Source organism: Ornithorhynchus anatinus, chromosome 11 (genome assembly GCF_004115215.2).
Source record: "Ornithorhynchus anatinus isolate Pmale09 chromosome 11, mOrnAna1.pri.v4, whole genome shotgun sequence".
Classification (NCBI taxonomy): domain Eukaryota; kingdom Metazoa; phylum Chordata; class Mammalia; order Monotremata; family Ornithorhynchidae; genus Ornithorhynchus; species Ornithorhynchus anatinus.
This window is the reverse complement of record NC_041738.1, coordinates 37,753,195-37,779,088: the sequence shown is the minus strand read 5'-3', so window position 1 is coordinate 37,779,088 and position 25,894 is coordinate 37,753,195. Positions and strand designations below refer to the sequence as shown.

Sequence of the window (25,894 nt, the reverse complement as noted above, 5' to 3'; positions counted from 1 at the left end):
ATGTCGGGCACAGGGCAGTACGATATCATCGAGGCACTCAGCTGCTTCATAGCAGCAGCTGTCGCTAGCAGAGGGGAAGCAGAAGAAGATGAAGAAAGGATAAGGGGGGGTAGTGTGACGGGACAGTTCTGGCAGAGGTTAGTTTCCTGCCCCTTTCCTCACAAACTTCTCTCCCATCGCCTCCCTTCTTTCCTCTCCTCTCCCTTCTCTCCTCTTTCCTGGCCTCACCCCAAGGGTGCAGGAGGGCAGTGCCCATGTGGCTAGGCCTGGGCAGCCACGCCACAATCCCTGGACCCACCAACGGAGGACGGGAACCCCTCTTCTTCCCACAGGGCTGCTTCAGTGAGGTCTCTGGACCCATCGGATCCTACTCTCCCCAGCTTGTAGCCTAGCACCGTCACTTCTTGCCCCACGGGCAGCTACAGGTTTCAGTTGTGCCGTTAAGTTGGAGTGGCAGGGGAGGGCTTTCCGTCGCTGCGTGGGGGGTACCTAAAACCCGTTCCCGCTCCTTCCTCCACCCTGGTTCCTAAGAGCTGCCGGGCCTGCTGGATCCTCCAGCGTGGATGGGGATTCCCCTCCACAAAAGGTGGGAAAAATCCCTCCCTGAGAGGTACAGGGTGAGGATCCCCCAGTCTGGGGCAGTGTGGAAGGTTTAAGTGGCAAGGGATCGACTGCATCCCCAAGTTAGGGAACTGGGTCCCTAGCTCCCTGGGTGCCCATCCCAGTGAGGACTTGAGGTGGGCTACCACTCCTTGCATTCCCTCCCCTGCTCTCAGTATTAGAGGATCACTTGGGGCCCAATATCCCTTCCCCTACCCCCAGCATTGTCTGCTGCCGTTTTTAGATAAGCTGCAACAGTAATACTCTGTGCAGCAGTGGTGATTTTAAATGACTTGTGTCTGAGATCCTCATTTGGTTCCAAGAAGGGACAGATGTGACATCCTAGTCATACGTTGCAGATCCCGGTTTCGCACCTATGCTGGATAAAGTGTGAAAGGCTAGGTCCACCAGTGCTCTCGTGCATTCATTCATTGTCATATTTATCGAGTGCTTACTGTGCGCAGAGCACTGTACTAACCCAGGCTTGGGAGTCAGAGGTCATGGGTTCTAATCCTGGCTCCACCACTTGTCACCGGTGTGACTTTGGGCAAGTCACTTCACTTCTCTGTGCCTCAGTTACCTCATCTATAAAATGAGGATTAAGACCAAGAGCACCACGTGGGACAACCTGATCACCTTGTATCCCCCCAGTGCTTAGAATAGTGCTTCGCACATAGTGCTTAACAAATACCATCATTTATTATTATTATTATTGTTATTAAGTGCTTGGGAGAGTACAATTACAACAACAGACACATTCCCTGCCCACAACCAGCTTACAGTCTAGAGTGGGGGAGACAGAAATGAATACAAATAAATAAAATTCCAGGTATGTGCATAAGTGATCTCTCGCCCTCTTTCCAGTCTCACATCTCCTCCTGCCTTCAAGACATCTCCTCTTGGATGTCCTCCCGTCACCTCAGACTGAAAAGGTGCAAGACAGAGCCTCTCGTCTTCCCACCCAAACCCTGTCCTCCCTCTGACTTTCCCATCGCTGTAGACGGCACCACCATCCTTTCTGCCTCACAAGCCCGTAAACTTGGTGTATTCCTTGACTTCTCTCTCTCAATCAACCCATACGTTCAGTCCATCACCCAATCCTGTTGGTCCCACCTTCACAAAACCCCTAAAATTCACCTTTTCCTTTCAAACCAAACAGCTCCCTCATTAATCATTCATCCTACACTGCCTGGATTACCGCATCAGCCTCCTTGCTGACCTCCCAGCCTCCTGTCTTGCCCCGCTCCAGTACATACTTTTACTCTGCTGCCTGCATCATTTTTATATACAAACGTTCAGGACGTCACCACGCTCCTCAAAAAACTCCGGTGATTGTCCATCCACCTCTGTATCAAAAACTCCTCATTGATTTTAAAGCATTTCATCACTTTGCCCGCTCCTGCCTTACCTTGCTTCTTTCCTACAACCCAGCCCACACACGTCATTTCTCTAGTGCTAACCTTTTCATTGTTCCTCTATCTCGCCTGTCTCACTGCTGCCTTCTAGCCCACATCCTGCCTCTGGCCTGCAATGCCCTCCCTCCTCAAATATGACAATTACTCTTCCCCCCTTCAAAGCCTCATTGAAGGCACATCTCCTACAAGAGGCCTTCCCAGACTAAGCCCCACTTTTCCTCATCTCCCACTGCCTTCTGCATCACCCTGACTTGCTCCCTTTGCTCTTCCCCCCCCCCCTCAGCCCCACTGCACCTATGTTGTTATCTGCAATTTTATTTATTTGTAATGATGTCTGCCTCCGCCGCCCTGCCCCCACCCAAATCTATTAGCTTGTGGGCAGGGATTGTGACTGTTTACAGCTGTATTGTACTTTCCCAAGCACTTAGTACAGTGCTCTGTGCATGGTAAGTACTCAATAAATATGATTGAATGAATGCGGCGAGACGAACAAATGGAGCAATTCATGGTGATGCAGAAGGGAGTGGGGAGAAGAGGAAAGGCAGGGGGCATTAGTCAGGGACGGCTTCCTGGCGATATGCCTTCAATAAGGCTTCGAATGGGGGAAGGGTAATTGTCTGTCAGACTTGAGAAAGGAAGGCATTGCAGGCCAGTGGTAGGATGGGCTAGGGATCGGCGGCAAGAGAGCAGAGATTGAGGCACAGTGAGAAAGTTAGCACTAGAGGAGCGAAGAGTGTGGTCCGAGTTCTAGTAGGAAAGTTGCAAGGTGAGGTAGGAGGGGGCAAGGTGATTGAGTGCTTTAAAGCCAACTGTGAGGAGTTATTTGATGCGGAGGTGGATGGGCAACCACTGGAGTTTTTTGAGGAGCGTGGTGACGTGGTCTGAACGTTTGTATAGAAAAATGATCCAGGCAACAGAGTGAAGTATGGGCTGGAGCGGGGAGAGGCAGGAAGCTGGGAAGTCAATAAGGAGGTTGATACGGTAATCCCGGCAGGATAGGATGAGTCATTGTATTAAGGTGGTGGAAGTTTGGAGAGGAAAGTGCGAATTATAGGGATGTTGTGAAGGTGGGACCGACGGGATTGGGTGATGGACTGAATAGGTGGGTTGACTGAGAGAGAGGAGTCGAGGATAACACCAAGTTTAAGGGCTTGTGAGACGGGAAGGATGGTGGTGCCGTCTACCGTGATGGGAAAGTCGGGGAGGTTAGGGTTTGGTGGGAAGGTAAGTTCTATTTTGGACATGTTAAGCTTGTGGTGACTGGAGGACATCCGAGTAGGGATGTAGGGAAGGCAAGAGGAAATGCGAGACTGCAGAGAGAGAGAGAGATCAGGGATGGAGCTGGAGATTTGGGTACCATCCGCCTAGAGGTGGTAGTTGAAGGCGTAGGAGCAAAAGACTTATCCAAAGTAGTGGGTGAAGATGGAGAAGGGAATCAGACCCAGAATCGTACCTTGAGACCCCCACAGTTAGGGGGTGGGAGGCAGAGGAGGAGCCTGCAAAGGAGACTGACAATGAGCAGCCTGCGAGATAAGAGGAGAACCCAGAGAGGATAGAGTCTGTGAAGCCACGGTTGGAGTACCTTTCCAGAAGGGGGTGATCCACAGTGTGAAAGGCAGCTGAGAGGTCGAGGAGGATTAGGATGAAGTAGAGGCCATTAGATTCGGTGAGGAGGAGATCATCGGTGACCTTTGAGAGGGTGGTTTCTGTGGATTGAAGGGGACGGAAGCCAGATTAGAGGGGGTCAAGGAGAGTATTGGAGGAGAGGAATTTGAGACATCGGGCTTAGATCATTTGCTCAAGGAGTTGTGCTTAGGGGGTAAGGACAGAAAGTCTGTTTTTAGTTGTGTATTAGAGGCCAGTGGATTTGTGTGAGTGTGCTTTGTGTGTTGGAGGATGAAAACTTTGAGTGATCCATCGGCTAAGTGACCTGTCACAGTGCTGAGACTCAAAACTGCTGACAACACACTTTATCACAGTACAGATGCACAGGGATATTAGAAGCAGCTGGGTTTCTCCAAAGGTGGGTAAGGAAATTGCCAAATAATAATTCCCATATGTGCTCCCAGTTGATGTCCAGGTACCCATCTTTGTAAAGCTCCGGGGCCTGACGCCTCTGATCGCCGACCCGCTGCCCAAAAAGAAGTTGCCTGACTCTGCTGTAGTCCTGGGAAGACCAGACTTAAGTTCAGAGAACCGGTTTTTAAAGTGAAACATTTTGAAATTAATCTAGAATGGCAGTGGTGTGACATGATTTGGGGACAAAGAGGGAGGGAAATATTGGGCTTCTTTGTTTCCCCTTTCTTTACTTACCAGTTAAACCTAGGTAGGCCAGAAGTTAGCTCTCTGTGGGAACCAGATTGTGGTTTTACTCCCAGTGTCTAGAGTTAAGTTTCCAAATACTGATCACTAAATTGTAAACTGATTTTAAATTGGGACTGTGATGTTTATAACCCATGATCTATGTACCTTGTAAAGAATAATGGTAGACTGTATAGAGAGGCACATAAATTGCTATGTCTAACACTGAGGCAGATAATCTACATTTTTCTTGCCCTTGATAGGACCAAGGAAACATGAATTCCTTACCGCCTGTTTGACAGAAGGGGAAAAGAAACCGAACATTTTTTCTCTTTTCTTACAGGCGTGCAATGGAACTTAGTTTTGCCCTGGTCAATGGGAATAATATTCGTGGCATGATGAAGGAACTACTGTACTTTTTGGATTCTTGTGAGCCAGAATTTAAGGCAGATTGTGCATCTGGAATCTTCCTTGCTGCTGAAAAGTAAGACTTATTGTTTGCTTATAATGCTAATCTGATTGAAAGAAGGTATGCAGACAGACTGGGAATTAGCTATCCAGTCCTGCCTTTGGCCCACACTCCCTTTTGATCTTGTCGTGCAGCCTTAATCTCCAGCCCCTAATTATGCAGTCTTTTTATATTTTGAAGATTTATTCATATTTGTAAAGTATTATAAGAGGAAACAAAAGCACTATGCAGTTATCTCCTGCCTGTTATTTCTGCTGCCTTTGCGCTTACCTGTAAAGGTTCAAGGATCCGAGTTGGTTTTCCTTTGTAAAACTCCAGGGCTGATACATCTAGATCAGTGTAGTGAACTCATCCTTTCCACTTTGGATATAAGAATTTATGAGTTTGCAATTTTAGTGCCCCTCAGACCTCTCGATGCACCTACCATGGCACTTTCTTTGAGTTTTTTTGACAGAGTAACAAGTTTTATGATTTTATTTTTTTTTGAAACTCTGTGGAGTGAAGGTTCTTTAGCTTGCTGACTCCTCTTGAAGTATATTATATGAGTGAACTGTATTTAAACACTCTTGTCTTATGTTCTGTAGTGGAGATGTAGCTGTCAGAACTGGAGGTGAAATGGCTCAATAGAAAACTCTTGGAATGAAGGGATGTAGGGAAAAGTGAAGACACCCTGTGACTTGGCAGGGTTTGAGTTGTTCAAACTCTGTAATTCTTTTCTCAGGTATGCACCTTCTAAAAGATGGCATATAGACACAATTATGCGTGTTCTAACAACGGTAAGCAGTTTCACCTTATTACTCAACCGCTGGAATTATTAAGCACTTACTATGTGCACATCACTGTATTAAGTGCTTGGGAAGGTACAGTCCAACCAAAAGGCACGTTCCCTCTCCTCGAGCTTATTTTTGGTTTGAGGGGCAGCTAGGCCAACTCAGTGGAAGGAGGGGAGAGAATAAAGCTGCGCTCTTACTTGCTCCTTCATCCTCCCATCCCCACAGCATATATGTATATATCTGTTATTTATCGATTTATATTAATACCTGTCTCCCCGTCTAGACTGTGAACTCGCTGTAGGCAGGAATGTGCCTGTTTGTTATATTGTACTCTCCCAAATGCTTAGTACAGTACTTTGCACACAGCAAGCGCTCAATAAATACGATTGAATGAACTGATAATAATAATATATAGGACAGATAGGCCGACATTTACCGTACACCTGGATGATACAGAAGTGCTAAGGGTGGGCATAAATACTAGTATATTGTGGGACTGATAAGACTTAGGGTGGTAGGAGTTAATTAAAAACCAAAACTGGAAAGCAGTTTTTTGTTTTCCAAATCTACTAACTAGAACTATAAAGGAATCGAGGACTAATAGAATTTTAGTTGGCGTCTGTCTTCTTGAACTAAAGTTTTTGTTTGAGCTTTAAAAATTTTGACCACATTTCCTAACTTCTGCCTTTCGTTTTTCAAAACTTTCCCCAAAAGCTATCTCCTTCAGGTTGCTACTCAAGGTTTTTTTCTTCCCCTTCTCCCTGCCCGATGATCCGAGCCTCTTTTTTCTACACCCCAGGTTGTCGCCTTCCTCTCTGATTAGTGGCAGAGTTTTTTCTCATAGAACTCAGACAGTTGGGGAGCAGTCTTAGTATTTTTTCCTAAATTCGGCCTAGTACATTTGGATTTCAACAAAATTACCAATCGATAATATCTCAAAAGGTTCAAGGGGATAGTGAATTGCCAATTCAGTCAAAATTTCATTTTCATTTTCTTGTAATTTTTCTCTGTTTTTGTGTGTGTGTGGCAGGGGGTTGGCGTGTCCAATTAAGTTTAATTCAGTAGTGTCTGACACTTTAAAAAAAATGTTGTTGATCCACTGAGAGGGGGAAGGTGTGTCCCTTCTATAGTGAAATTTGACAAATGATATGTCTTGACATAAGATTGTAACCTGTCTTTTGGGTTAATCGTTGTTCCCAAGTGCCCCTTATAGTGCTGTGTACCCAAGTAAGCATTCAGTAAATTGAAATGAATGAATAAGCATTCTGTATTTCTCTTTTTGATGGAGGATGCAAACTAGCATTTAACTGAGAGACTTTTCAAGTTCCCCTTTAAATCTCTGAACAGAGATTACCTAAAGGAGAAAGGTATTTCTCAGAGGCAGAAGAGGACAAAAAGTGATCTTCTTCCTAAAGCAGTGTTTGTTCATGAAGTGTATTTTTGGCGATAAGATGTGTGGATTCCCTTTCAGGCAGGGAGTTATGTCCGAGATGACGCTGTCCCCAACCTGATTCAGCTGATAACTAATAGTGTGGAGATGCATGCCTACACTGTCCAGCGCCTTTACAAAGCCATTCTTGGTGATTATTCCCAAGTAAGTGTCTCATTTGGGGGTTTTTTTTGGTTTTCCCAGTGAATGCTTCAAGTTGACTGGCATCTGTCTCTGGGCTTGTTTTTAAAGCACCCAGTCTTTTCCCCCAAATGAGTTCTTTGTCTTTGAAGTCTAATGTATTCCCTCGAGCTTCCCGTCTCCGGTGTGTGTGTGCCCCCTCCCCAAGAGTACAATTACTGCTAAGCGTCGGTGGTCTTTGGTCCAATTGTTTTGGCATTTATGTTGATCCCTCGCCTTGCTGTCCCTCACACACTTTATCTTATTTTGTCAGCAACCTTTGGTACAAGTGGCAGCCTGGTGTATAGGAGAGTATGGCGACCTTCTGGTATCTGGTCAGTGTGAAGAGGAGGAGCCCATTCAGGTACTGCTGCCCCAGATTGAGAGAGAAAGGAACAAGAAGCAGTGTGGCTTAGTGGAAAGAGCCCGGGCCTGGGAGCCAGAGGACCTGGGTTCTGATCCTGGGTCTGCCACTTGTCTGCTCTTTGACCTGAGGCAAGGCCCTTCACTTGTCTGTGCCTCAGTTCCCTCATCTGTAAAATGGGGATTAAGACTGTGAGCCCTGTGAGGGACAGGGACGGTGTCCAATCCACTTATCTTGTCTCTTTGCCCCATCACTTGGTATCATGCCTGGATATAATAAGTGCTTAACAAATACCATAAAAAAACAAACAGTCATTGGAAAGGCCACATTTCTTCAGGGAAACACTCAGTGTAAACACTCAGTTGGAAAAAGTGCTGTTTTTCTCAGAGGAACCTTTAGTGATAGACTATTAAATCAGCATAATTTTTTTGTTCTAGCTGCCATGCCGTCCCCATGCTCTCTATTGCTCTTTTTTTAGAATAGATGAGTTGTGGGAAGCACATCACCTTTATACAGGAGCTAGATGATGGGAAGAGTGGAGAGAAGAGACATATCTATAAGTGTGCCTTTCCTTCACTAATCGTCCTCAGGAGGAGAACTAGAGTTGCAGGAGTGTCCCTGTAGCTTCAGACACCTTTCCTTCACTTGATCTGCTCCACTGCTTCCCAGCTCCTCATTGTTTCCCTTAGGTAGGTTGGCAGTCCCCGGGCTTCTTGGTTGTATTCACTGACTCCACTGGAGCGTACTGGATTATCAACTTCTTTCCTGGCAGTTACCTGTGCCCTGGAAGTAGAATCCTTTTCATCAGTAACCGTTCTGCGTGTTCTGTTCAGGTTACAGAGGATGAAGTATTGGACATTTTGGAAAGTGTTCTAATCTCTAACATGTCCACATCTGTTACACGAGGCTACGCCTTGACTGCCACGATGAAGCTCTCTACCCGATTCACCTGTACTGTCAAGTGAGTACCTCAAAGAATGGAGACCAATTAGATTACCAGTAAAAATTAATAGATGAGATTTTTTCATCGCTCCCATCAGATTTTTTTGACTGAATAAAAAGCCCTAAAATAATACCAATCACTAGTTTGTTTTTTGAAGAATCCTGATCACTATCTTTCCCTGGCTTATTTTCTTTAAACCCTGAGAGAACGTTCTTGTCTTTGCTCACTTTATTGCATGCTCTACCTTCCCTTCTCTGTCTAGCTCTCCCTTTTAATTTCCTTTCTTTCCTTACATTTCTCCTCTTCTAGATTCCTCAGCTCTTGTATTGGTCTGTTTCTACCCCTCTCATATACCTATTTCAAAATTTATTTGTTGGTACCGTTTTTTTACTCCTGACTCCTCCTTCTGAATTTCCATCTTGATGGTCTTTCCCTACCACTTGATTGGTGAATTTCAATTTAATTTTTTTTACTGTGACAAATGTCACAGATACTGTTGATAATCTCATTACACATTTCATTTTTCTTTTCCTATTTTCTCCTTCTCGCTGCTCTACTCTTCTCCCTGTCTTTTATTCCCCTCACTGTATAGTTCCCACATGCTCTCTCATTCTCTCTCCTGTCTGACCTGTCTTATTGTTCCTTTCTATTCATCTATCCTCTTTCTCCCCCATCCTTCCCCCCTGCCTTATCCACTTCAATTGTCTCTGTCCCAGTTGTGTCTTCCGCACCACGTAAGCATGTAAGTTACAACAACTCCCACAGTGCTTACCTATATGTTCTTTGTACTCTTTACCTTTCCCATCCTATAATTTATTTAAACGTCTGTCTCGCACACTAGGAATAAATCTCTTTGAGGGCAGAAACCATGCCTTTGCTTTTTTGTGTTTTCCCAAGCACTTAAAATGTATTTGGAGCTGGCAGCCCACAGATTCCTCAAGGTTCTGGGTAGACACTCATTGATCACAAACTCCTGCAAACTTCCCAACATTTTGAAAGTGGAGGCCAGGCTTGCACCTCCCAGATCCCTGGCCCACGCAGATTCCGTTGACCCCCCAATCCTGTGTGGAGGTGGAGTTCGGTTCCCCTTGATGTCAGGCAAGCGGGACCGGGCAGCCTGGAGCCTTTAGCTGTAAGATAAAACTAGTTTCGGTAATTCATCTTTGAGAGTTTGTTCGTTGTTTTATTACCACGCCTCTTGTCCATAGTTCTTTCTCTGAAGCCGAGATTTAGGACAGTTTTTGCTTGGCACAAAAATTCCCAGTTCAGGTACCCTCCATACTCATAAGTAATTAGCACATTCCACAGAGAAGCAGCGTGGCCTAGTGGAAAGAGCCCGGGCCTGGGACTCAGAGGTCATGAGTTCTAATCCCGGCCCCGCCATTCACCAGCTGTGTAACTTTGGGCAAGTCACTTCACTTCTCTGGGCCTCGGTTCCCTCATCTGTAAAATGGGGATTTTGACTGTGAGCCCCATGTGGGACACCCTGAGTCCCTTGTGCCTACCCCAGCGCTTAGAAGAGTGCTCGGCACATAGTAAGCACTTAACAGATACCACAGTTATTACCGTGAGCCCATGGGAGGGCGGGGATCGCCACCATTGTTGCACGGTTGGTTGCCGAGTTGTACTTCCCAAGCGCTTAGTACGGTGCCCTGCTCAGTAAGAGCTCAGTAAATACGGTCGAATGAATAAATGGGTACCGTCCGGTTTCCTTTGTCACCGTTCTCGTCCTCCAGCCGAATTAAGAAAGTGGTGTCCATCTATGGAAGCAGCATTGATGTGGAACTGCAGCAGAGGGCAGTAGAATATAATGCACTTTTCAAGAAATATGACCACATGAGGTAAGTAGATTGAGTGGGTACCCTTCAAGACCAGACACCCTGAGCCAAATCCGACAGATCGTTCTTTGTTTCCCTTGTGCTTGCTGCTTTATTTCCCTCTTCTTTGCTTTAGCAGAACTCAATCCTTTTAAACCTTTCAGTACCCAGACACTCTCTCTCGCTACCGCTTCGTGTCAGCTCTCACCGTTCAGCCTCCCTCTTTTTCCGTGGGGAGGGATTGCTGGTAACCACCTGCTACTGACCAGTTGTATTTACTGAGCACTTACTATGTGTAGAGCATTTACTAAGCACTTGGGAAAGTACAGTTTAACAATATAACAGTATGCTCTGTTTTAGGGGGGTTTTGGGGGTTTCGGGATTGGAATAAGATTATAAAATATGTCTGTACAAGGAAGAAAATTTCGTGTTCTCTCCTTCAGTGTTAATAAATTAAATCTGAGTTTAGAAACAGCTTTTTTCCCCCTCTTTGGCAAACGGTTTTGTACTTTGTACTCCTTCTCTGTGGGAAGTGTTTAAAAGCTCACCAGTCTTCTCCTATTATATCCAACCCAAACCCCTCTCGCAACAAAATGTGCACTTGACGATTCGGTTAGGTTCAACTAAAGCAATCCTCAATCCAGGTGTAATTTAGACTGTATATCCTCTTGTGATGCTTTTTTAATAAATTGATCAGTAGTATTGGGCGCTTACTGTGTGCAGAGCACTATACTAAGCGCTTGCTGAGTACAGTATAACATAGGCCCCAGCCCACAACAACCTTACAGTCTAGAGCAAGTAGGTGCTCATCTGCAGGTGAGCCGAGGCAGCTGGGATTGGGAAGTCAGGGAGACGGCCCAGAATTTAACCACTTCTGATCCTTCCAGGTCAGCCCTGCTTGAGAGAATGCCCATCATGGAGAAGACAACCACAAATGGTCCCACGGAGATTGTACAGACAAATGGAGAGACTGAGCCAGCCGTACTAGAGACAAAACCACCTCCTACAGGGCCTCAGCCTACTAGTCAGGTAATGGGAAATTTTTTTTGTATGTGTGTGTGCTTTGGGCTGATGAAGTTCACTTCAGAATTCCTCAAAAGGCCCGGATTAGCTATACAACTGGTTACCTTGCAGTGCTTTGGGATTACCTGCATTGGAAGGAGACTCATCAAGGGCATAGGCCATATGTACAATATGGATTTTCTTTGAGGTTTAAAATCACGGGAGTGTGGACTAGTGGAAAGAGCAAGGGTCTGCTAGTCAGAAGACCCGGGGTGTAGGCCAGCTCTGCCAGTGGCCTGCCTTGTGAGGGCAAGTTACTTAAATGCTCTACCTCAATTTCTTTAACTGTGAGGTGAGGATAGTAGTACTTGGCTCTTGCTACCTAACGTGGTGTTGCGAGGATGAAATGAGAGAACCGATGTGAAACTGCTTTGGAAAAATGAAAACACTGTTCAGATGCAAGGTGTTATCGACCACCTACTCTGTCTGATGTACTGTACTAAGTGCTTCATAGAGAACAGTAGAATCAACACAGTCCCTGCACTCAAAGGTCTTACAGTCTAAATAAATATAATAGTTTAAGTCAAATTTGTTTAAAATTTTAGTATGAAAGGTTGAAAGAATTCAAGTTTTATTTCAACTTCAATTTTTTTTTATTCTGAGTCACCAAAATCTGCATGGCAACTTGTGTGTTTGTGTTTTTTAAATATTCCTTTCTAGTGTCTTCCAATTTTGCAAATGGCTAAACAGTTATTGTATATAGCATAGCTAAGACAATTCTGTTTAAGGGCATTACATTCTATTGACAGTCAAAACTAAACAATGTGCAGCTCTTGGTTTTTGAGGTGAGGGCTCTATGTTGTAGTGATAAGATTGATTAACCTCATGCAAGAGAAAATTGTCATAGTGTCATTACCTAAGGAGACTCCAGATTCTTTATAGAATGGAGAGAAAAGAAATGGCACAGAAAAAGGCGGTATTTGATGCTTTTTAAAAAGATCAAATCTCTTAGCTATCGTATTTTCAAATTTTTATTGCTGGCACTGGAGGGGTTAATATTTTATCTCACAAGTATTCAAGTAAACTTTCCAGAATTAGAATGTTTTTATAAATTTACTTGTCACTTTTTACAATGAAAAACGTTAAAGGTGACAAAAGACGTTAAAAAATATATTGGAAAAAATATTTGAAATAGAGGTCAGATTAAATTTGTTAAAGCATTAACAATCCAAACCCTAGCTAGATCTGTCTTGAGTGACTGAGAATGAATTATAGTGTCATTTTTGGTTTTTTTGTTCTTTAGGCTAATGATTTATTGGATTTATTGGGAGGAAATGATATAACACCCGTCATTCCAACTGCACCTACAAGTAAACCAGCCTCTGCCGGTGGGGAACTTCTTGACCTGCTAGGAGACCTCAACCTCACAGGTGAGATGAGGAGGCCGTACTGCACTGGAACAAGAGGAACATTGCTCATAAAGAACATAACTTTAGATCATTCTAAATGGAAGCGACTCTCTGGGGGCAAGAGTTGAGCATTCCGGGCAGTGCAGACTATATTTTCAGGGCTTCAGTTATCGATTTGAGCCTCCATGTTGAGCAAATTAGTGGTTTGGATGCAAATACACTGGATAATTGGTTCATTCTCCACATATCGGGCTGTGCAGACTTAAACCCTGGCAATATCTGGTCAGTATCCCCCTCCTTAATAATTTGCGAGTCTTTGCAGAGATTTCCTTGTTGGTCAATTTCTGGATCTGGAAGGAGTAAATATTCATCCACTCATAGAACATGGGGCTGGAAGAGACTTTTGTACGCCGTATTTCTTCCCTTCCTGCCTTTGGGCAGGACTGTATGGAAACTATCTCAAACTGGAATCTGTCTGATATTACAAAAGATCTCCAGGAAAGGAGATTCTATAGTAGCTTTCGACTCCATTGCTTAACCCCTCCTCCCTGACAAGGAATTTCTTCCTCGTCTTTAAATACCTTATCTTGCAGTATGTCTTTCTTTTGTTCAGTCTTCAGAAATTAGGTAGCATCATATTAGTTCACTTCTCAGTCTGACCTTTTTAAGGCCAAGTTATCTTAGTTTTTTTAACTTTTCTCAGTAGATCTTATTTTCAGTTCTCTTTTGAGTTGAGGTTCTCTTCTGAACCCTATCCAGATGGAGAATCAGATATCATGGCTAAAAATCTCCTGGAAGAATTGCTTCACAATGCCCACAAAGTCTTCTCTAAGTAATGTGTCCCAGTGTCATGGTGACTCTAACTAGAGTGTTAAATTGCAGGCTTTTGTTCAACTTGTTGTCCTTTCTGACTCCTGAAGCCTTTTCTGTTGTATCTGTACATAGTAGTCCTTTACCATCTTGTATTTTTTGCAGTTTGTTTTTCCTCGCTGAGTGTGCTGTCTTACCCTTGTCTTTGTTTCATTCCGTTTCTTACCTTTCCTCTAACTTCCAAAAATCCTTTTGCTTCAGATCCAGCCTCCTGATGCTGGCCACCCCTTTCTTTCAGCTTGGAGTTTATATCTACAGATGTAACGATCAAGAGCTCCATACCACAGTACAAATCAAGTCAAAGGCTAATATGTTTGACAACACTCAGGACATGAAGACCCCTATTCTTATTCAGGGCAAACTGTGGGGCCTGAGCCCAGCATGACTCCCAACAGAGCCTGAAGAAAGCCCGTCGTCTCTGGGCCACACATGTAAAATGGATTCACCAGGCAGAAACAAATAGATTGGCAGAAAGGCAGATGGGAAAAGACATGATATCAGTATTGCTGCTATCTTACTAAGGGCCAGTCCACCCCTACTTTGGGTTCAGCGTATTTTTTCTTGGCCTGACACACAGACTGGCTCAACTACCGGCCAGAGTTCTAGGCCCAAGATTGACTTCTTGGAATACAACTTGGATTAAGGGCACCAGTGATGATATACTTTCAGAGAAAGAGAACACAGGCTCTGTTTCTTTCAAAGGTGTTTGCAAATTGATTTTTTAAAATATTTTTCCAAGGCAACAGTTAAAACTATCGTTTCCTTGTGCATGCTTTCTCCGCTTTTTTAAGTATAGGCGCACACCGACACCTTTCCTGTCTCAAGGCATTTTCCCATGAATTCTTAGTGATTCTAGAGGCCCTATATTAAGATCATTGTTAAGTTCCCTGGCAGCAAGTTCTTGAGATCTGCAGATTTGAATGCATCGAGTGCATTTAATCTTTCTCTCCGTTTTCCCTTGCTCTTGCTTTTTACGTGAAACAAAGGTATCAAAACACTAAATTCCTCTGCCTTTTGGGAACCATCTTATTTAGGGGAGATGATATTTTTTGCTTATGATTCTTTGATTATCTGTGTACCTTTTTACAAAACAGGTATCAAAACACTAAATTCCTCTGCCTTTTGGGAACCATCTAATTTAGGGGAGATTTTTTTTTGCTTATGATTCTTTATCTGTGTACCTTCTGGATCTTTTTCAAGTTTCACCTTATTTCATCTTGTAGTTTCTCCGAATGACTTTCCAGAAATCGTCATTTTTTCCTTATAGTCCGACCCTACCACCTTCCATTTTTGTGTCATTTTTATGTGTATTTCATCTCCTTTCCCAGTTCTGTGCTAGGCAGATTTGTTTCCTACTTTCCTATCCTTTTTAATGCGCAGGAGGACAAAATCTTCTTGATCCTTTAATATTTTAAGTCCCTTTACTTTTTATATGCTCTTCGCATTTTAACCTTTCAACCAGCGTCCTAATTCTTTCGAAGCCTGTGTATTTTTTTTAATTCACTCTCTGTCCTACAGATTTCTACCCCTTTTGAAATTCTGATCCGTCACAGCTTATCAGTTGCCTTCAGGTTGCCTCTCTCGCAGTTCCTCACAACACTTTCCTGTTTGCGAGTCCCAAATCAAGAAGGGCACCAGCCCCAGCCGGTGTTTCGATCCCGGCCAAAATTTACCTTCCACTGGCATGTTTCCTCTAGGTGCTCCAGCCTCTGCTCCTGCCTCCGCTCCAGTACCACAAATATCACAGCCTCCTTTCCTGTTAGATGGGCTCTCATCACAACCTCTCTTCAACGATATTGCTGCAGGTAGGAATGCTAACAGTTCTATCGTTACGTACGCTCCTCAGCATTAAGGCGAGGTGACAGCTGTGGGGAGTGGAAAATAAAACTGTCGGGAACCAAAGACCCTAAATTCTGTCCTTGTTTTCTCATCCCTCTGGACCCCCCAGGCATCCCCTCCATCACGGCGTATAGTAAAAATGGCCTGAAGATAGAATTCACCTTTGAGAGGTCCAACACTAATCCCAGTGTCACGGTCATAACGATACAAGCCTCCAACAGCACAGAACTGGACATGACAGACTTTGTTTTCCAGGCTGCAGTACCAAAGGTTAGAGCTTTTTTTGGGAGAGAGGAGAAACTTCACTTGTCGGCTATTGTTTTCCACCCCTTCCATCATTCGAAACTTTGCAAATGTAATATTTCAACAGTTGCCTTGAGGGGAAATATTTCAGGCTGAGCTTGCTAGGCAAAGGTGCGGAAGCTCTATCCGTTGCTCATTTCTTGACAACTAACTGCCTGTTTAGGGAAAGTAAAACGGGAAATTTAAAAGGGCGTAAACCTAAAGCAGAAAAGTTTTGCTTAGCTTCTGAGTTACATCTCTGGGGGGAAAATGTAGTACCATCAGTTTAGAGGCAGAATGAAGGGTAAATTCTGGCAACGGCACAGAGCTGCCTAGGTACAGTGTTGGCAGAAATGGTTCATTCATTGTCATATTTATTGAGCGCTTACTGTGCAGAGCACTGTATTGAGCACGTGGAAAGTACAATTTGACAACAGATAGGAGGTTATGCTCATGTGTGCACATGTGGCATAATGAGAGTTTTCAAAAATGAAAAGCTTTAAAAGGAGAGTGCACTCTGCCACTGGAGTGACCTATTAAAACATTGTGCCTCGTGGGAGATTTGGTAATCTGATTTGATTTAGAGAATGTATTCGATAGTTTTGATCAGATGACGGTTGAGAGAGCCATGCCTATTCTGTCCCAGGTGTGTCTTCTGTCCCAGTACTCTGCATACAGCAGGCACTCAATCCAGGGTGCGTATTGGGCACGTACTATGTGCAGAGCCCTGAACCTAAGAGCTTGGGAGAGTTCAGTAGAGTGGGTAGACACGTTCCCTGCCCACAAGGAGCGTAGAGGCTACTCTGCACAGAGTAAGCGCTCAGTAATGACTCTTACTACTGTGTAGATTTCACATAATCTGTACAGGTTTATATAAATATACTTTCCAGGATGGGCATTTTCTGTGTAGCATTTAACAGTCCAGCAGCCAAAAAGTCATATCTTCAGTGTCGGGTTTCTGACTCCTGCTTGTCAGCCTCATTATTTGTTGCTCACCTCATAACAATTCATAACTGCATTTGAAGTGGTTATTTAGTATACGTTGCTAAGGGCTGTTTGTCATATCTAAAGATTTGCCTTCCTCTCTGTAGACATTCCAGCTGCAACTCCTGTCTCCTAGTAGCAGCATCGTCCCAGCGTTTAACACAGGGACTATAACACAGGTCATTAAAGTTCTGAATCCACAGAAGGTAAGCAGGCCTTTGGGGCAGGATAATTATTGAGCAGACATCTCCATCTGGCAGCACAGTCCTCCTTGAAATAATTTCTCATTTGGTTTTTGCTTTGGGAGATTAACGAAGGGACACTGTTCTGATCGATACTGACCATGGTACCATATTTCAGTTTGGGGGGCCCAAGAGGCTAGTTTTGAGGTCTTAATCGTATTTATTAAGCGCTTACTATGTGCAGAGCGCTGTACTAAGTGCTTGGGGGAATAAAGTACAACAGAATTAGCAGACACGTTCCCTGCCCGTTAGGATCTTTCAGTCTGCTTCAGAGAGTAAATTTTGGAGTAGGGATTACATTTTAGGGATTTTTTTTTTTTTATTCTACCGTGTTGACATCATGAGGTGTAAACGGTAACTAATACTGACATTCTAGGCAAATTCATTTCAAGGTACCATTTGTTACGGCACTCCAGCCTTGGGAGACCCACTCTGAGCTTTTGTCTTCTACCACCTTCATTTAGGATTTTTAATGTTCAGAAATCAGTTACACTGGTAATAGGAAAATGTGTACTATTGTATAGATGTTTAGTCCTGCATGCTTAAGGAGCAAAATGAACTAAATTTGTTGGTGAGAGTTTGGCCCAAAAACAGTAATCAGCTCGAGTGTTGCCTGCTTCCAGAGGCAGGTGATGGGAAATGCCTTTCCTCCACCATCACTATCAAAGAAAAGAAAGAATCTCTTCTGGTTAGCTAAAGCAGAACAGTATCTTTGAGGCAATGGAAACGGACTGACTAGAGAATTAACACAAGTTCAAAAAAATCTTCATGCCTGCCAAAAAATGTAATAATCCTATAAAATTGGCATTTTCCTATCACATACCAGTGTACCAGTGTCAGCCTTTCCTCTTCACCATCACTCTGTGTTTTTTAATCACCACTTCATGAGGCTAAAAGAACACGGACATCTAGTGAGTTCACACTAACCCAGATTCCCATGAACATCTATCTAAGGGAATGCAAACAGTAATTTGACAGTGAACTAAATTTCTTTTAAATTGTCGCCTATTACCTTTTATGTCCCCCCCTCGTTTCTTTTGGCACAGGAGAACTTGAACATGTGCTTATTTTTCTAGCTCTGCAAGGAGGATGATTTTGTTGTTTCTAAGACAGTCTGTCATTAGGAGATATTTCTGGAGGTTACATTTCTCTAATCGTTACAGTTTACATTCCCTGAGCAAAAAAAAACAACTCCAAAAAACCCCAAACCAAAATGAAGCATCAGTTTCCTGACTTCATCAATACCTTCCCCCCCTCCCCCCGCCCCCCCGACTTACATGACAGTCTCCTCAAGGGGATTTTCGGGGGTTTTCAAAATCGGACCGTCTGATGGTTAATAAATGCTGCAGAACTCGCTTGAGTGGATCCTTGGGTTTGGGTTCGTGGGTGGCCTACAGTTTGGGTTTGGATGAGTGCTTTATGAAAATGGTGATTTCGTTCTCTCCCTCTCTCCTTTCTGTAGCAACAACTGCGAATGCGAATCAAGCTCACGTATAATCACAAGGGCTCAGCAATGCAGGATTTAGCAGAGGTGAACAACTTCCCCCCTCAGTCCTGGCAATGAGGCTCTGGCACCATTCTTACTCTCACCCCACCCCATCAAAAGAACTCTGGGAAGGAGGTTGTGATCCCTGGCAAATCCCCCCCAAACTGCACCATGGGCATGAGGAGCAGAAGAGAACCGTTGAGGAGGAATTTCCTAAAGTTGTTGCTGACCTTGGAGCATATCTTGTTAGAGACTAATCTCCTCCCCTCCAATGCCGAGGCTGGCCGCTTCCGGAGGCAACTGTGCACTCTTACTCTTCTCCTCCTCCCCGTCTCCCACCCTTTCCCCCCACATTCACAGCCAGAAACAACATTCCCCTTGCCCTCGAGGATATATGCAGCTTGTTTGGAGGAGAGGACTGGAGTTCGTGCAAGAAAACGTTCACCCTGTCTCTGCAGCAAGTGGTCGCCCCCCCTTCTTTCTGCTGTTGTTTCTGGGAGCGGGTGATGGGGCGGAATGGATGCCTCGCTAGCTGGGTTACCATCTTCAGGCATTTCTTACTCCTGGGATTCAGGATGGAAACCTATCAAATGGACATTAGGGAGCCCTGCCTTTTTCTTTGGTTCCCCCAATGTTTGAAAGAGGTGTTAGGCTCCCGGTAACCTTTTCTGTGCATCGCTGTATGAACACACACACACACACACACACACACGTATGTTCGTTAGCTGTATGATAACCAAGAGCAGGACAGACTTTGAGAGGTTGTCTGTGCACCCTGAACAGATTGTTAAAATGGTGTTTCGATCTGATCTGGTATGAAGGATACGGTGCCGTATTTGGGTTAGAAAATCCCAACTCTCTTCTAGCCCCTCTAGCTCACTCCACCTAGGCTGTGGTCATGTACGTTCGCCTCAGTTTTCAGACTCTCTTCCCCCCGAAAGCTCAAGGTGGACAGTTGATTAAACCGACGCCGGGCAGTTGTCGAACTCCTGCCCCCACGGATATTAAAATTCTGCCTGGGCGGTTACTTGACCGTTCGGTGGCGGAAGGCTGGTAGACCAGATAAGTTGCAGCCGATGAAAGCAATCAGACTCATAGAGAAAAAAGTCCCTCTTCCCAAATGAAGCCCGAAAACCAGACTTCTCCAAGAACATGTTGGAGAGTCTCCTCTTCCCCGTTACTCGAATCCTCCCTTTTATTTCCTGAGCCTGGCTTGGACCTTGGCATTCCGTTTTTGAATTCCTTCTTCTAACTGGAACATTTGTGTTGTATCTGTAACACTGGCACTGAAATAAAGACCATACGGTTAAAGAAATCTTTCCTATATCGTACTTGATGGTGTTGGAATGAAGCCTTGCGGCTTCCTTGCCTCCGGTGTCAGTGAAAGTCAAGTAGATGCTGTAGAGGAGGACTCTCCCCCACCCTGACCCCCAAATGTGGCTGTTTAGCTCTTCTCTTTACACCGTGGTCAATCTCACGGGCACGTGGGGCCAAAAATCTGAGCTCTGACACTCTGTGGAACGGTTAGATGTGCCGAGTGCCTTCAGAAAAGAGCCGTGCATGAACTAAAAGGTACACCTTAGGTTAGAATTCATTGGGAGAACAAGGTGGCTGAGACACCCATGTTGCCCAGCAGGTAGATTTTGTACATTGAAATATATCAGGGCTACATGCTAGTTATGTTCTTGCGAATTCTAGAAGAGGTAAAAATGGAGCCCACCTGACGCTTTTTCATCCTCGCATTCGAATACGTTTTTTGCTTGCTGTGTTCTTGCACATTCTAGAAGTCGGTAAAAGCGGGGCCCGCCAAACTCTTACATCCTCAGAAGCACGGCTTCAGCGGATACATCTCGCAAATCATGCCATTGTCTTAAAACTCGTCCCAGGTCGCATTTTTCTCTGTTCCGGAAAGCCTTTCCTGACGACGACTCTGTCCTGTCAAATCTAGCGCTGTATCAGAGGCTGGAATATCCTTAATTTGGCTGACAAAGCGGAGTCGGGCTGAGGCTCTAAGGGAACATTCTGGTCTTAACTGGCGTGTAAGAGTGAGGTCTGCTAAAGCTTATTCACTGGTTTAAAATTGAGCGACATGTCCTTGCACACAGACTTTAGTAAAGTTATTGTGAGCAAGGGACTGTTTGGAGAGCTGCTCTACCTCTGGGACTTTCAATATATGCTTCCTGAAGGTTTCTTTCCAGGCTGACTTTTCTGAATGGATACTAAATGCTGTGAAAATTGGGGATTTTAGTAAACGTGCGTCTGTTGACTGGGATTTTTGTTTCAGTACTCATTTGCGGTAGAGGCTCCCTTGGCCTTCCGGTATTTTTTAGATGACCAGCGCAGGCCTCCTTGGCCAGAGAAGACGGAAGTTTAGGTTCAGAAGGAATTGATTGGAGAGACTGTCTCTAAAGGACCGGACGTACTGTATGAGGACAGAACGTTTCTTCGGTGTCTGAAACTTTGGAGGGAGAGCAGTGCGATCTGTGTGTCATCTGTGAATCTACAAGGAATGAAATATCATGGCCTTAATACAAAGGGTGCTGTTTAAGCCAGTGTAAATTTAGATACAGAAGCTGTGGGCGCTCTACTGAAGGATTAGCAACCTCGTACCTGCCTACGATGGTTGCGGAAGTCCATTTCCCATGTTCAGATGATGGAATGCTTCAGCGTGCCTTAGTTTCCGGGACCCGAGTTAGCCCTCCTCTTCTCTCCCACAGGCTTTGCAGCTGAAGGAGAATTTACTCAGTTGCTGGGAATATGGCCGAGTTCAGTGGTTCCTTTAATTGGAAATACTCACTGGATGAGCGAAAAGAGGCGGAGTTAAAGCAGCATGGGCCATTATAGGGAACTAGTCACCCCCAAACCTATTTAATACCTCAGGTTTGGGAGCCGGACACGTACACTTCCTTGGACAATTTCTCATGCACTTTTACCTCATTCTGGTCTCTCCTCCAGAGTAGCCTGTATCTTTTCAAGTAGTGGTCTCGAGGGAGTCCCGACTGAGCAGAGTAAGCGCGTCCGAAACTCTGCGAATACGTGAAGCGCTCTCTTTGGAATGACTTCTGCCACAGGGCTCCAGTGCTGGTTTATTGATGGGATTGGGAATGTGTCGCATCGACCAAAAGGCAGAGCGTTTGAGGTCACCCTCTAACCCGAGGTCTCATCCGGAGGAAGATACCTCCACGTAAACCCGAGTGGACTCTTTCTTTCCCTCTGTTGACATAGGGTACCTTTTTGCACCCTTTGCTCATTTCATCCGTGCGTGAAAGCGGGATTCTAAATCGTCCCGCCCATGCCATCTGAATAAGGAACGAGCGACAGCTATTCGACACACTTCCCGTTTTTACATCCTCCTAGAGAGGTGGGGGTGGGACACGGTTCAAAGGGGATCCCGACTTGTGCGGTTAAGCTTCTTCCTTAACGTTCTGATTGACGAATCTTTGGGCCGTGAGAACTGTTGGGGCGACGGGAGAGGTTGAATGTCTTATATTTTTTCTAGTGAATGTATTTTAACTTAAGTGTCCTGAACCAAGAAACAGCAGGAGGAGGAGGACAGCGAAAGGAAACACAAAAGTCGTTGGTGTGCGTGTGTGTGTATGTGTGTGTGGTTGGAATTGTAATTTGGGTGAGTTGGTGAAAAGAGAGCCTGGAAAGTCCTGAAGTTTAGTCTTCTTTGCCCAACCTGGGGGGGTGGGGGGGGTGAGGGGCCGCACATGGAACTGGATGTGAACAATTTTTTTCAAGCAATAGCAAATGGGTCCCGACTACCCAGGCCCTCGAACATTTAACACAGAAGAAAATGCTGAAGCAGCTCGGGCAAGCACTTCATTCCCTTCCGTGGGGCTGGTTCTGGCTGCCAGGTGGAGCAGTGGGAATGATTTTTTTGAGAACCTGCTGTTGCGCTTTCTGTGTGTTTTGTGTTTATTTTCTATTTAGGGGCTGCGAGGGAAAGAACCAATGAACTCTTTCCTTTTGTAAACTCTCACTTTGTTCCTGTAAAGTTCCCTTTTCTTTCATGATATTGTACGTTACATTTTACATTGAGCCCCCGACTCCTTTCCTTTACTGTAAAAAACAAAACGAAAAAAATATTAAAAAGGCTGATTCCAAGAGGGGGCGGCTGATGAAGTTCTAATTATTGCAGACATATTTTTGAGATGTAAAAAAATTGAAAATTAAATAAGTCTTAGAGGTGAGTGAGGAGTATAACGGATGTAAACATTTAAATGGGATGCATTAGAATTCTGCTGTGTGTATTGTCTTTTGGTTGAAACAAATTATGAACAGTGACTAATAAAAGTCAATACTCGATGATTTAAAACCGTGCCTCGTGACTTCTTAAGTACATCAGGAGCTGTAGGATGGATTCTTACTACAGGAGATAGGAACCCGGATACTTTCAAAGGCAGGAGAGTCACTGAACTTGGGTAATCCAAGGTGAGTAAAGTAAAATAGGAAAGCCGCCAATCAATTTAAAATCATGATTAAGGTTACACCCCTGTTAATTCACAAATGAAAACAATAAAAGGTGCACACTTAGAAGGAATCTTTTCAGTTCTCAGCCAGAATTGTGTGGGACTTTGGTAACTTGGCTCTTGGCTTGTGAAATTCTCAGCTGTAGCGGTCTCAGGACTAGGGGAAGAAGGAACAAGTCAAATAAATGGTGGTATTTAAGCGCTTACACTGTTCTAAGCGCTGGGGGATACAAGGTGATCAGATTGTCCCACGTAGGGCTCACAGTTTTAATCCCCATTTTACAGATGAGGTAACTGGGGCACAGAGAAGTTAAATGACTTGCCCTAAATCACACAGCTGGCAAGCGGTGGAGCCGGGATTCGAACCCATAAACTCCCAAGCCCGGGCTCTTTCCACTGTACCATGCTGCTTGAATTGTGCATCAAGAGTCTATTAAGAATTAACCGTTTTCACTACAGGTGAGATCCGTTAATTGGGAGTTCAGATTATTATGCCGCTGTCACTAACGATTTTGGAAAGACTTGCCAGAGATGTTACTCAAAAACGTGGAAGGAGGATAGGATATTCACATAGTAGCCCCTCAAATTGTTGCCCGTGAAACACGTCTTGTAAGTCAACTGACGACTCGGTTAAAAAGCTCGTCTGGCTCACAGAGTCGCTCCTTAGAAGTGATGAATTCAGGTGAATTTTTAGAAATGGAAAATTATCCATATGTGTGTAAATAAAAAGAATGTAAAAGCCGCAATAGGTTCTCATTCCAATAATAGATGTTCAGTGAAATTCAACTTTGTCACGTGAATTTGTGCGCTTCAGACTTTCCGTCTCCTGTATCTGTATTCTAGGAATTTGACCGTGTGAAAGTCTTTAAAGGATTTATTTCTTTTTTAACATTTTTTTGGCCACAGTTCTAGAACGTAGGTCAGTATTCTCATCTCTGTTTTATAAATAAGACAACTGAGCCATGATAGAGCACGGGCCTGGGAATCAGAAGGTCATGGGTTCTAATCCCAGCTCCACCGCGTGTCTGTTGTGTGTGACCTTGAACCAAGTCACTTCACTTCTCTGTGCCTCAGTTACCACCTCCGTAAAAAGTGGGGATTGAGACTGTGCGCCCAATGTGGGACAGGGACGGTGTCCAAATTGATTAACTTGCATCTATACCAGTGCTTAGAACAGCGCTTGGCACAGATTAAGCAGCTAAGCACCATAACTATTATTATGATGAGTTTTCCAAACTAAAAAAAAAAACCACCAGAAGTTTTTGGAGGATGAGATTTGTTCTTTGAGGGCGAGGCGGAAGGGAAGAACTTAGAAATTCTTTTGAATTGGGAAGAAACTACATTTGTATCCCTAAAAATCTTTCCTTTCCAGGTAGCTGAACTGTGTCATCTGGATGGTCAGCAGTGGCTTCAAAAAACTAGTTTTATCATCTTTTGGCCAACAGGATATATTTCTCCTTGACCTAGGGAAGTGTCATTTATGTCACCTTCATAGGTAAGAGGTGAAAGTGGAGGTTCAAATTGTGCAAAGCTACTCAATCCAATTGGTGTTCAATATATCTTTGAAAGATGAAATGAGGTAGTAACTAGGACTGGTCAGAGGTCATGGGTTCTAATCCCGGCTCTGTCAACTCTGTGACTTTGGGCAAGTCACTTAACTTCTCGGTGCCTCAGTTACCTCGTCTGTAAAATGGGGATGAAGACTGTGAGCCCCACGTGGGACAACCTGATTCCCCTGTGTTTACCCCAGCGCTTAGAACAGTGCTCTGCACATAGTAAGCGCTTAACAAATACCAACATTATTATTATTATTATTAAAATGGGGATTAAGACTGTGACCCTCACGTGGGACAACCTGATTACCCTCTACATATTTATGTAACCTTAATCATAATTTTAACAGATTTTAACGCTTGGAACAGTGCTCAGCACATAGTGAGTGCTTAACAAATGCCAACATTATTATTATTATTGACCATGCCCTAAAATACTCTAAAATAGCTCAACGCAATTTGTTCTTAGTGAAATCCCAGGCAGTGTTTCCACTGCCTTTCTTAAGAACCAGCATGTCCTAATGGAAAGAGCACAGGCCTGGCAGTCGGAGTACCTGGGTTCTAATTCTGGCTCTGACCTGTGTGCTGTGTGACCTTGGGCAAGTCATTTAACTTCTCTGCGCCTGTTAACCTCATCTGAAATGGAGAGTAAATCCTACTCCCTCCTGCTTAGACTGTGAGCCCCGTGAGGGACAGGTTCGTGTTCATCCCGATTATCTTGTGTCTAACCCAGTGCTCGGCACATATTGCTTAACACGTTCCATAATTACTGTTGTTATTATTGTTAATAATATTTTTAGGAGAAGGAGAATCAAACAGCCTCATGTAGAGGACCCACTTGTATTCTGTGAGTACCTGCTGACTGCATATTTCCTGGATTTCCTGTGCTGCAGATCAATCAGTGCTATTCATTGAGTTTTTTCTGCTTGCAGAGCATTGTTCTAAGAGTCCAGTGTCACAGAATTGGTTGCCTCCTTCCCTCCCTGCGACGAGCTCACGGTCTAGCGGGGGAGACAGACGTTAATATAAATAAATAATGGATGGTTGGGCCTGGCTCAGCACTCTGCACCACTGACTTGTATCTTGTGGTAAATTTAGCAGTCAGGTAGTAGGCCTTTTCTCTGCCAAGCCTATTTTTATTACCTTTTCTTTCGCTGTTGTAACTGGGAGCTTTGGTCATTCAGACTTCAACTGTGCCCCCTTCAGTTTCTCACTCTCAATCAGTCATATTTATTGAGCACTTACTATGTGCAGAGCACTGTATCAATTGCTTGGGAGAGTAAGGTGCAACAGAATTAGCCGACGTGTTCCCTGCCCATAATAAGCTTACGGTCTAGAGGGGGAGACGGACAGTAGTACGAATCAAGTCTTGGGTAGCCCAAACGCAGAGCAAATGTCACCGGGCACCTAGTAACCTGAACACTCCTATTTGCTACCTGACAATAATCCACTATAACCACC

The 25,894-nt window shown here is 44.4% G+C and overlaps 1 protein-coding gene and 1 non-coding gene across 4 annotated transcripts in view; both read left to right on the top strand.

Annotated features, from left to right (window-relative positions):
- AP1G1 (adaptor related protein complex 1 subunit gamma 1) overlaps positions 1 to 22,726 on the top strand; it is a 78,257-nt gene extending 55,531 nt beyond the window's left edge. For all 3 annotated transcript variants that reach the window (XM_007672284.3, XM_007672279.3, XM_001509354.3), the window contains 12 exons: positions 4,660 to 4,800; positions 5,507 to 5,561; positions 7,030 to 7,152; positions 7,442 to 7,531; positions 8,365 to 8,492; positions 10,211 to 10,315; positions 11,179 to 11,320; positions 12,597 to 12,723; positions 15,270 to 15,377; positions 15,521 to 15,681; positions 16,785 to 16,883; positions 18,382 to 22,726. In XM_007672284.3, the coding sequence (XP_007670474.2) occupies positions 4,660 to 4,800; positions 5,507 to 5,561; positions 7,030 to 7,152; positions 7,442 to 7,531; positions 8,365 to 8,492; positions 10,211 to 10,315; positions 11,179 to 11,320; positions 12,597 to 12,723; positions 15,270 to 15,377; positions 15,521 to 15,681; positions 16,785 to 16,883; positions 18,382 to 18,483 (1,381 nt within the window). In that variant the 3' untranslated portion in view covers positions 18,484 to 22,726. The remainder of the gene's footprint in view (positions 1 to 4,659; positions 4,801 to 5,506; positions 5,562 to 7,029; positions 7,153 to 7,441; positions 7,532 to 8,364; positions 8,493 to 10,210; positions 10,316 to 11,178; positions 11,321 to 12,596; positions 12,724 to 15,269; positions 15,378 to 15,520; positions 15,682 to 16,784; positions 16,884 to 18,381) is intronic.
- Positions 3,899 to 3,985, top strand: LOC114815366. Its single transcript, XR_003763129.1, has one exon. It is a non-coding gene; the product is annotated as a small nucleolar RNA SNORD71 (small nucleolar RNA).
- Positions 22,727 to 25,894: the final 3,168 nt, after the last annotated feature.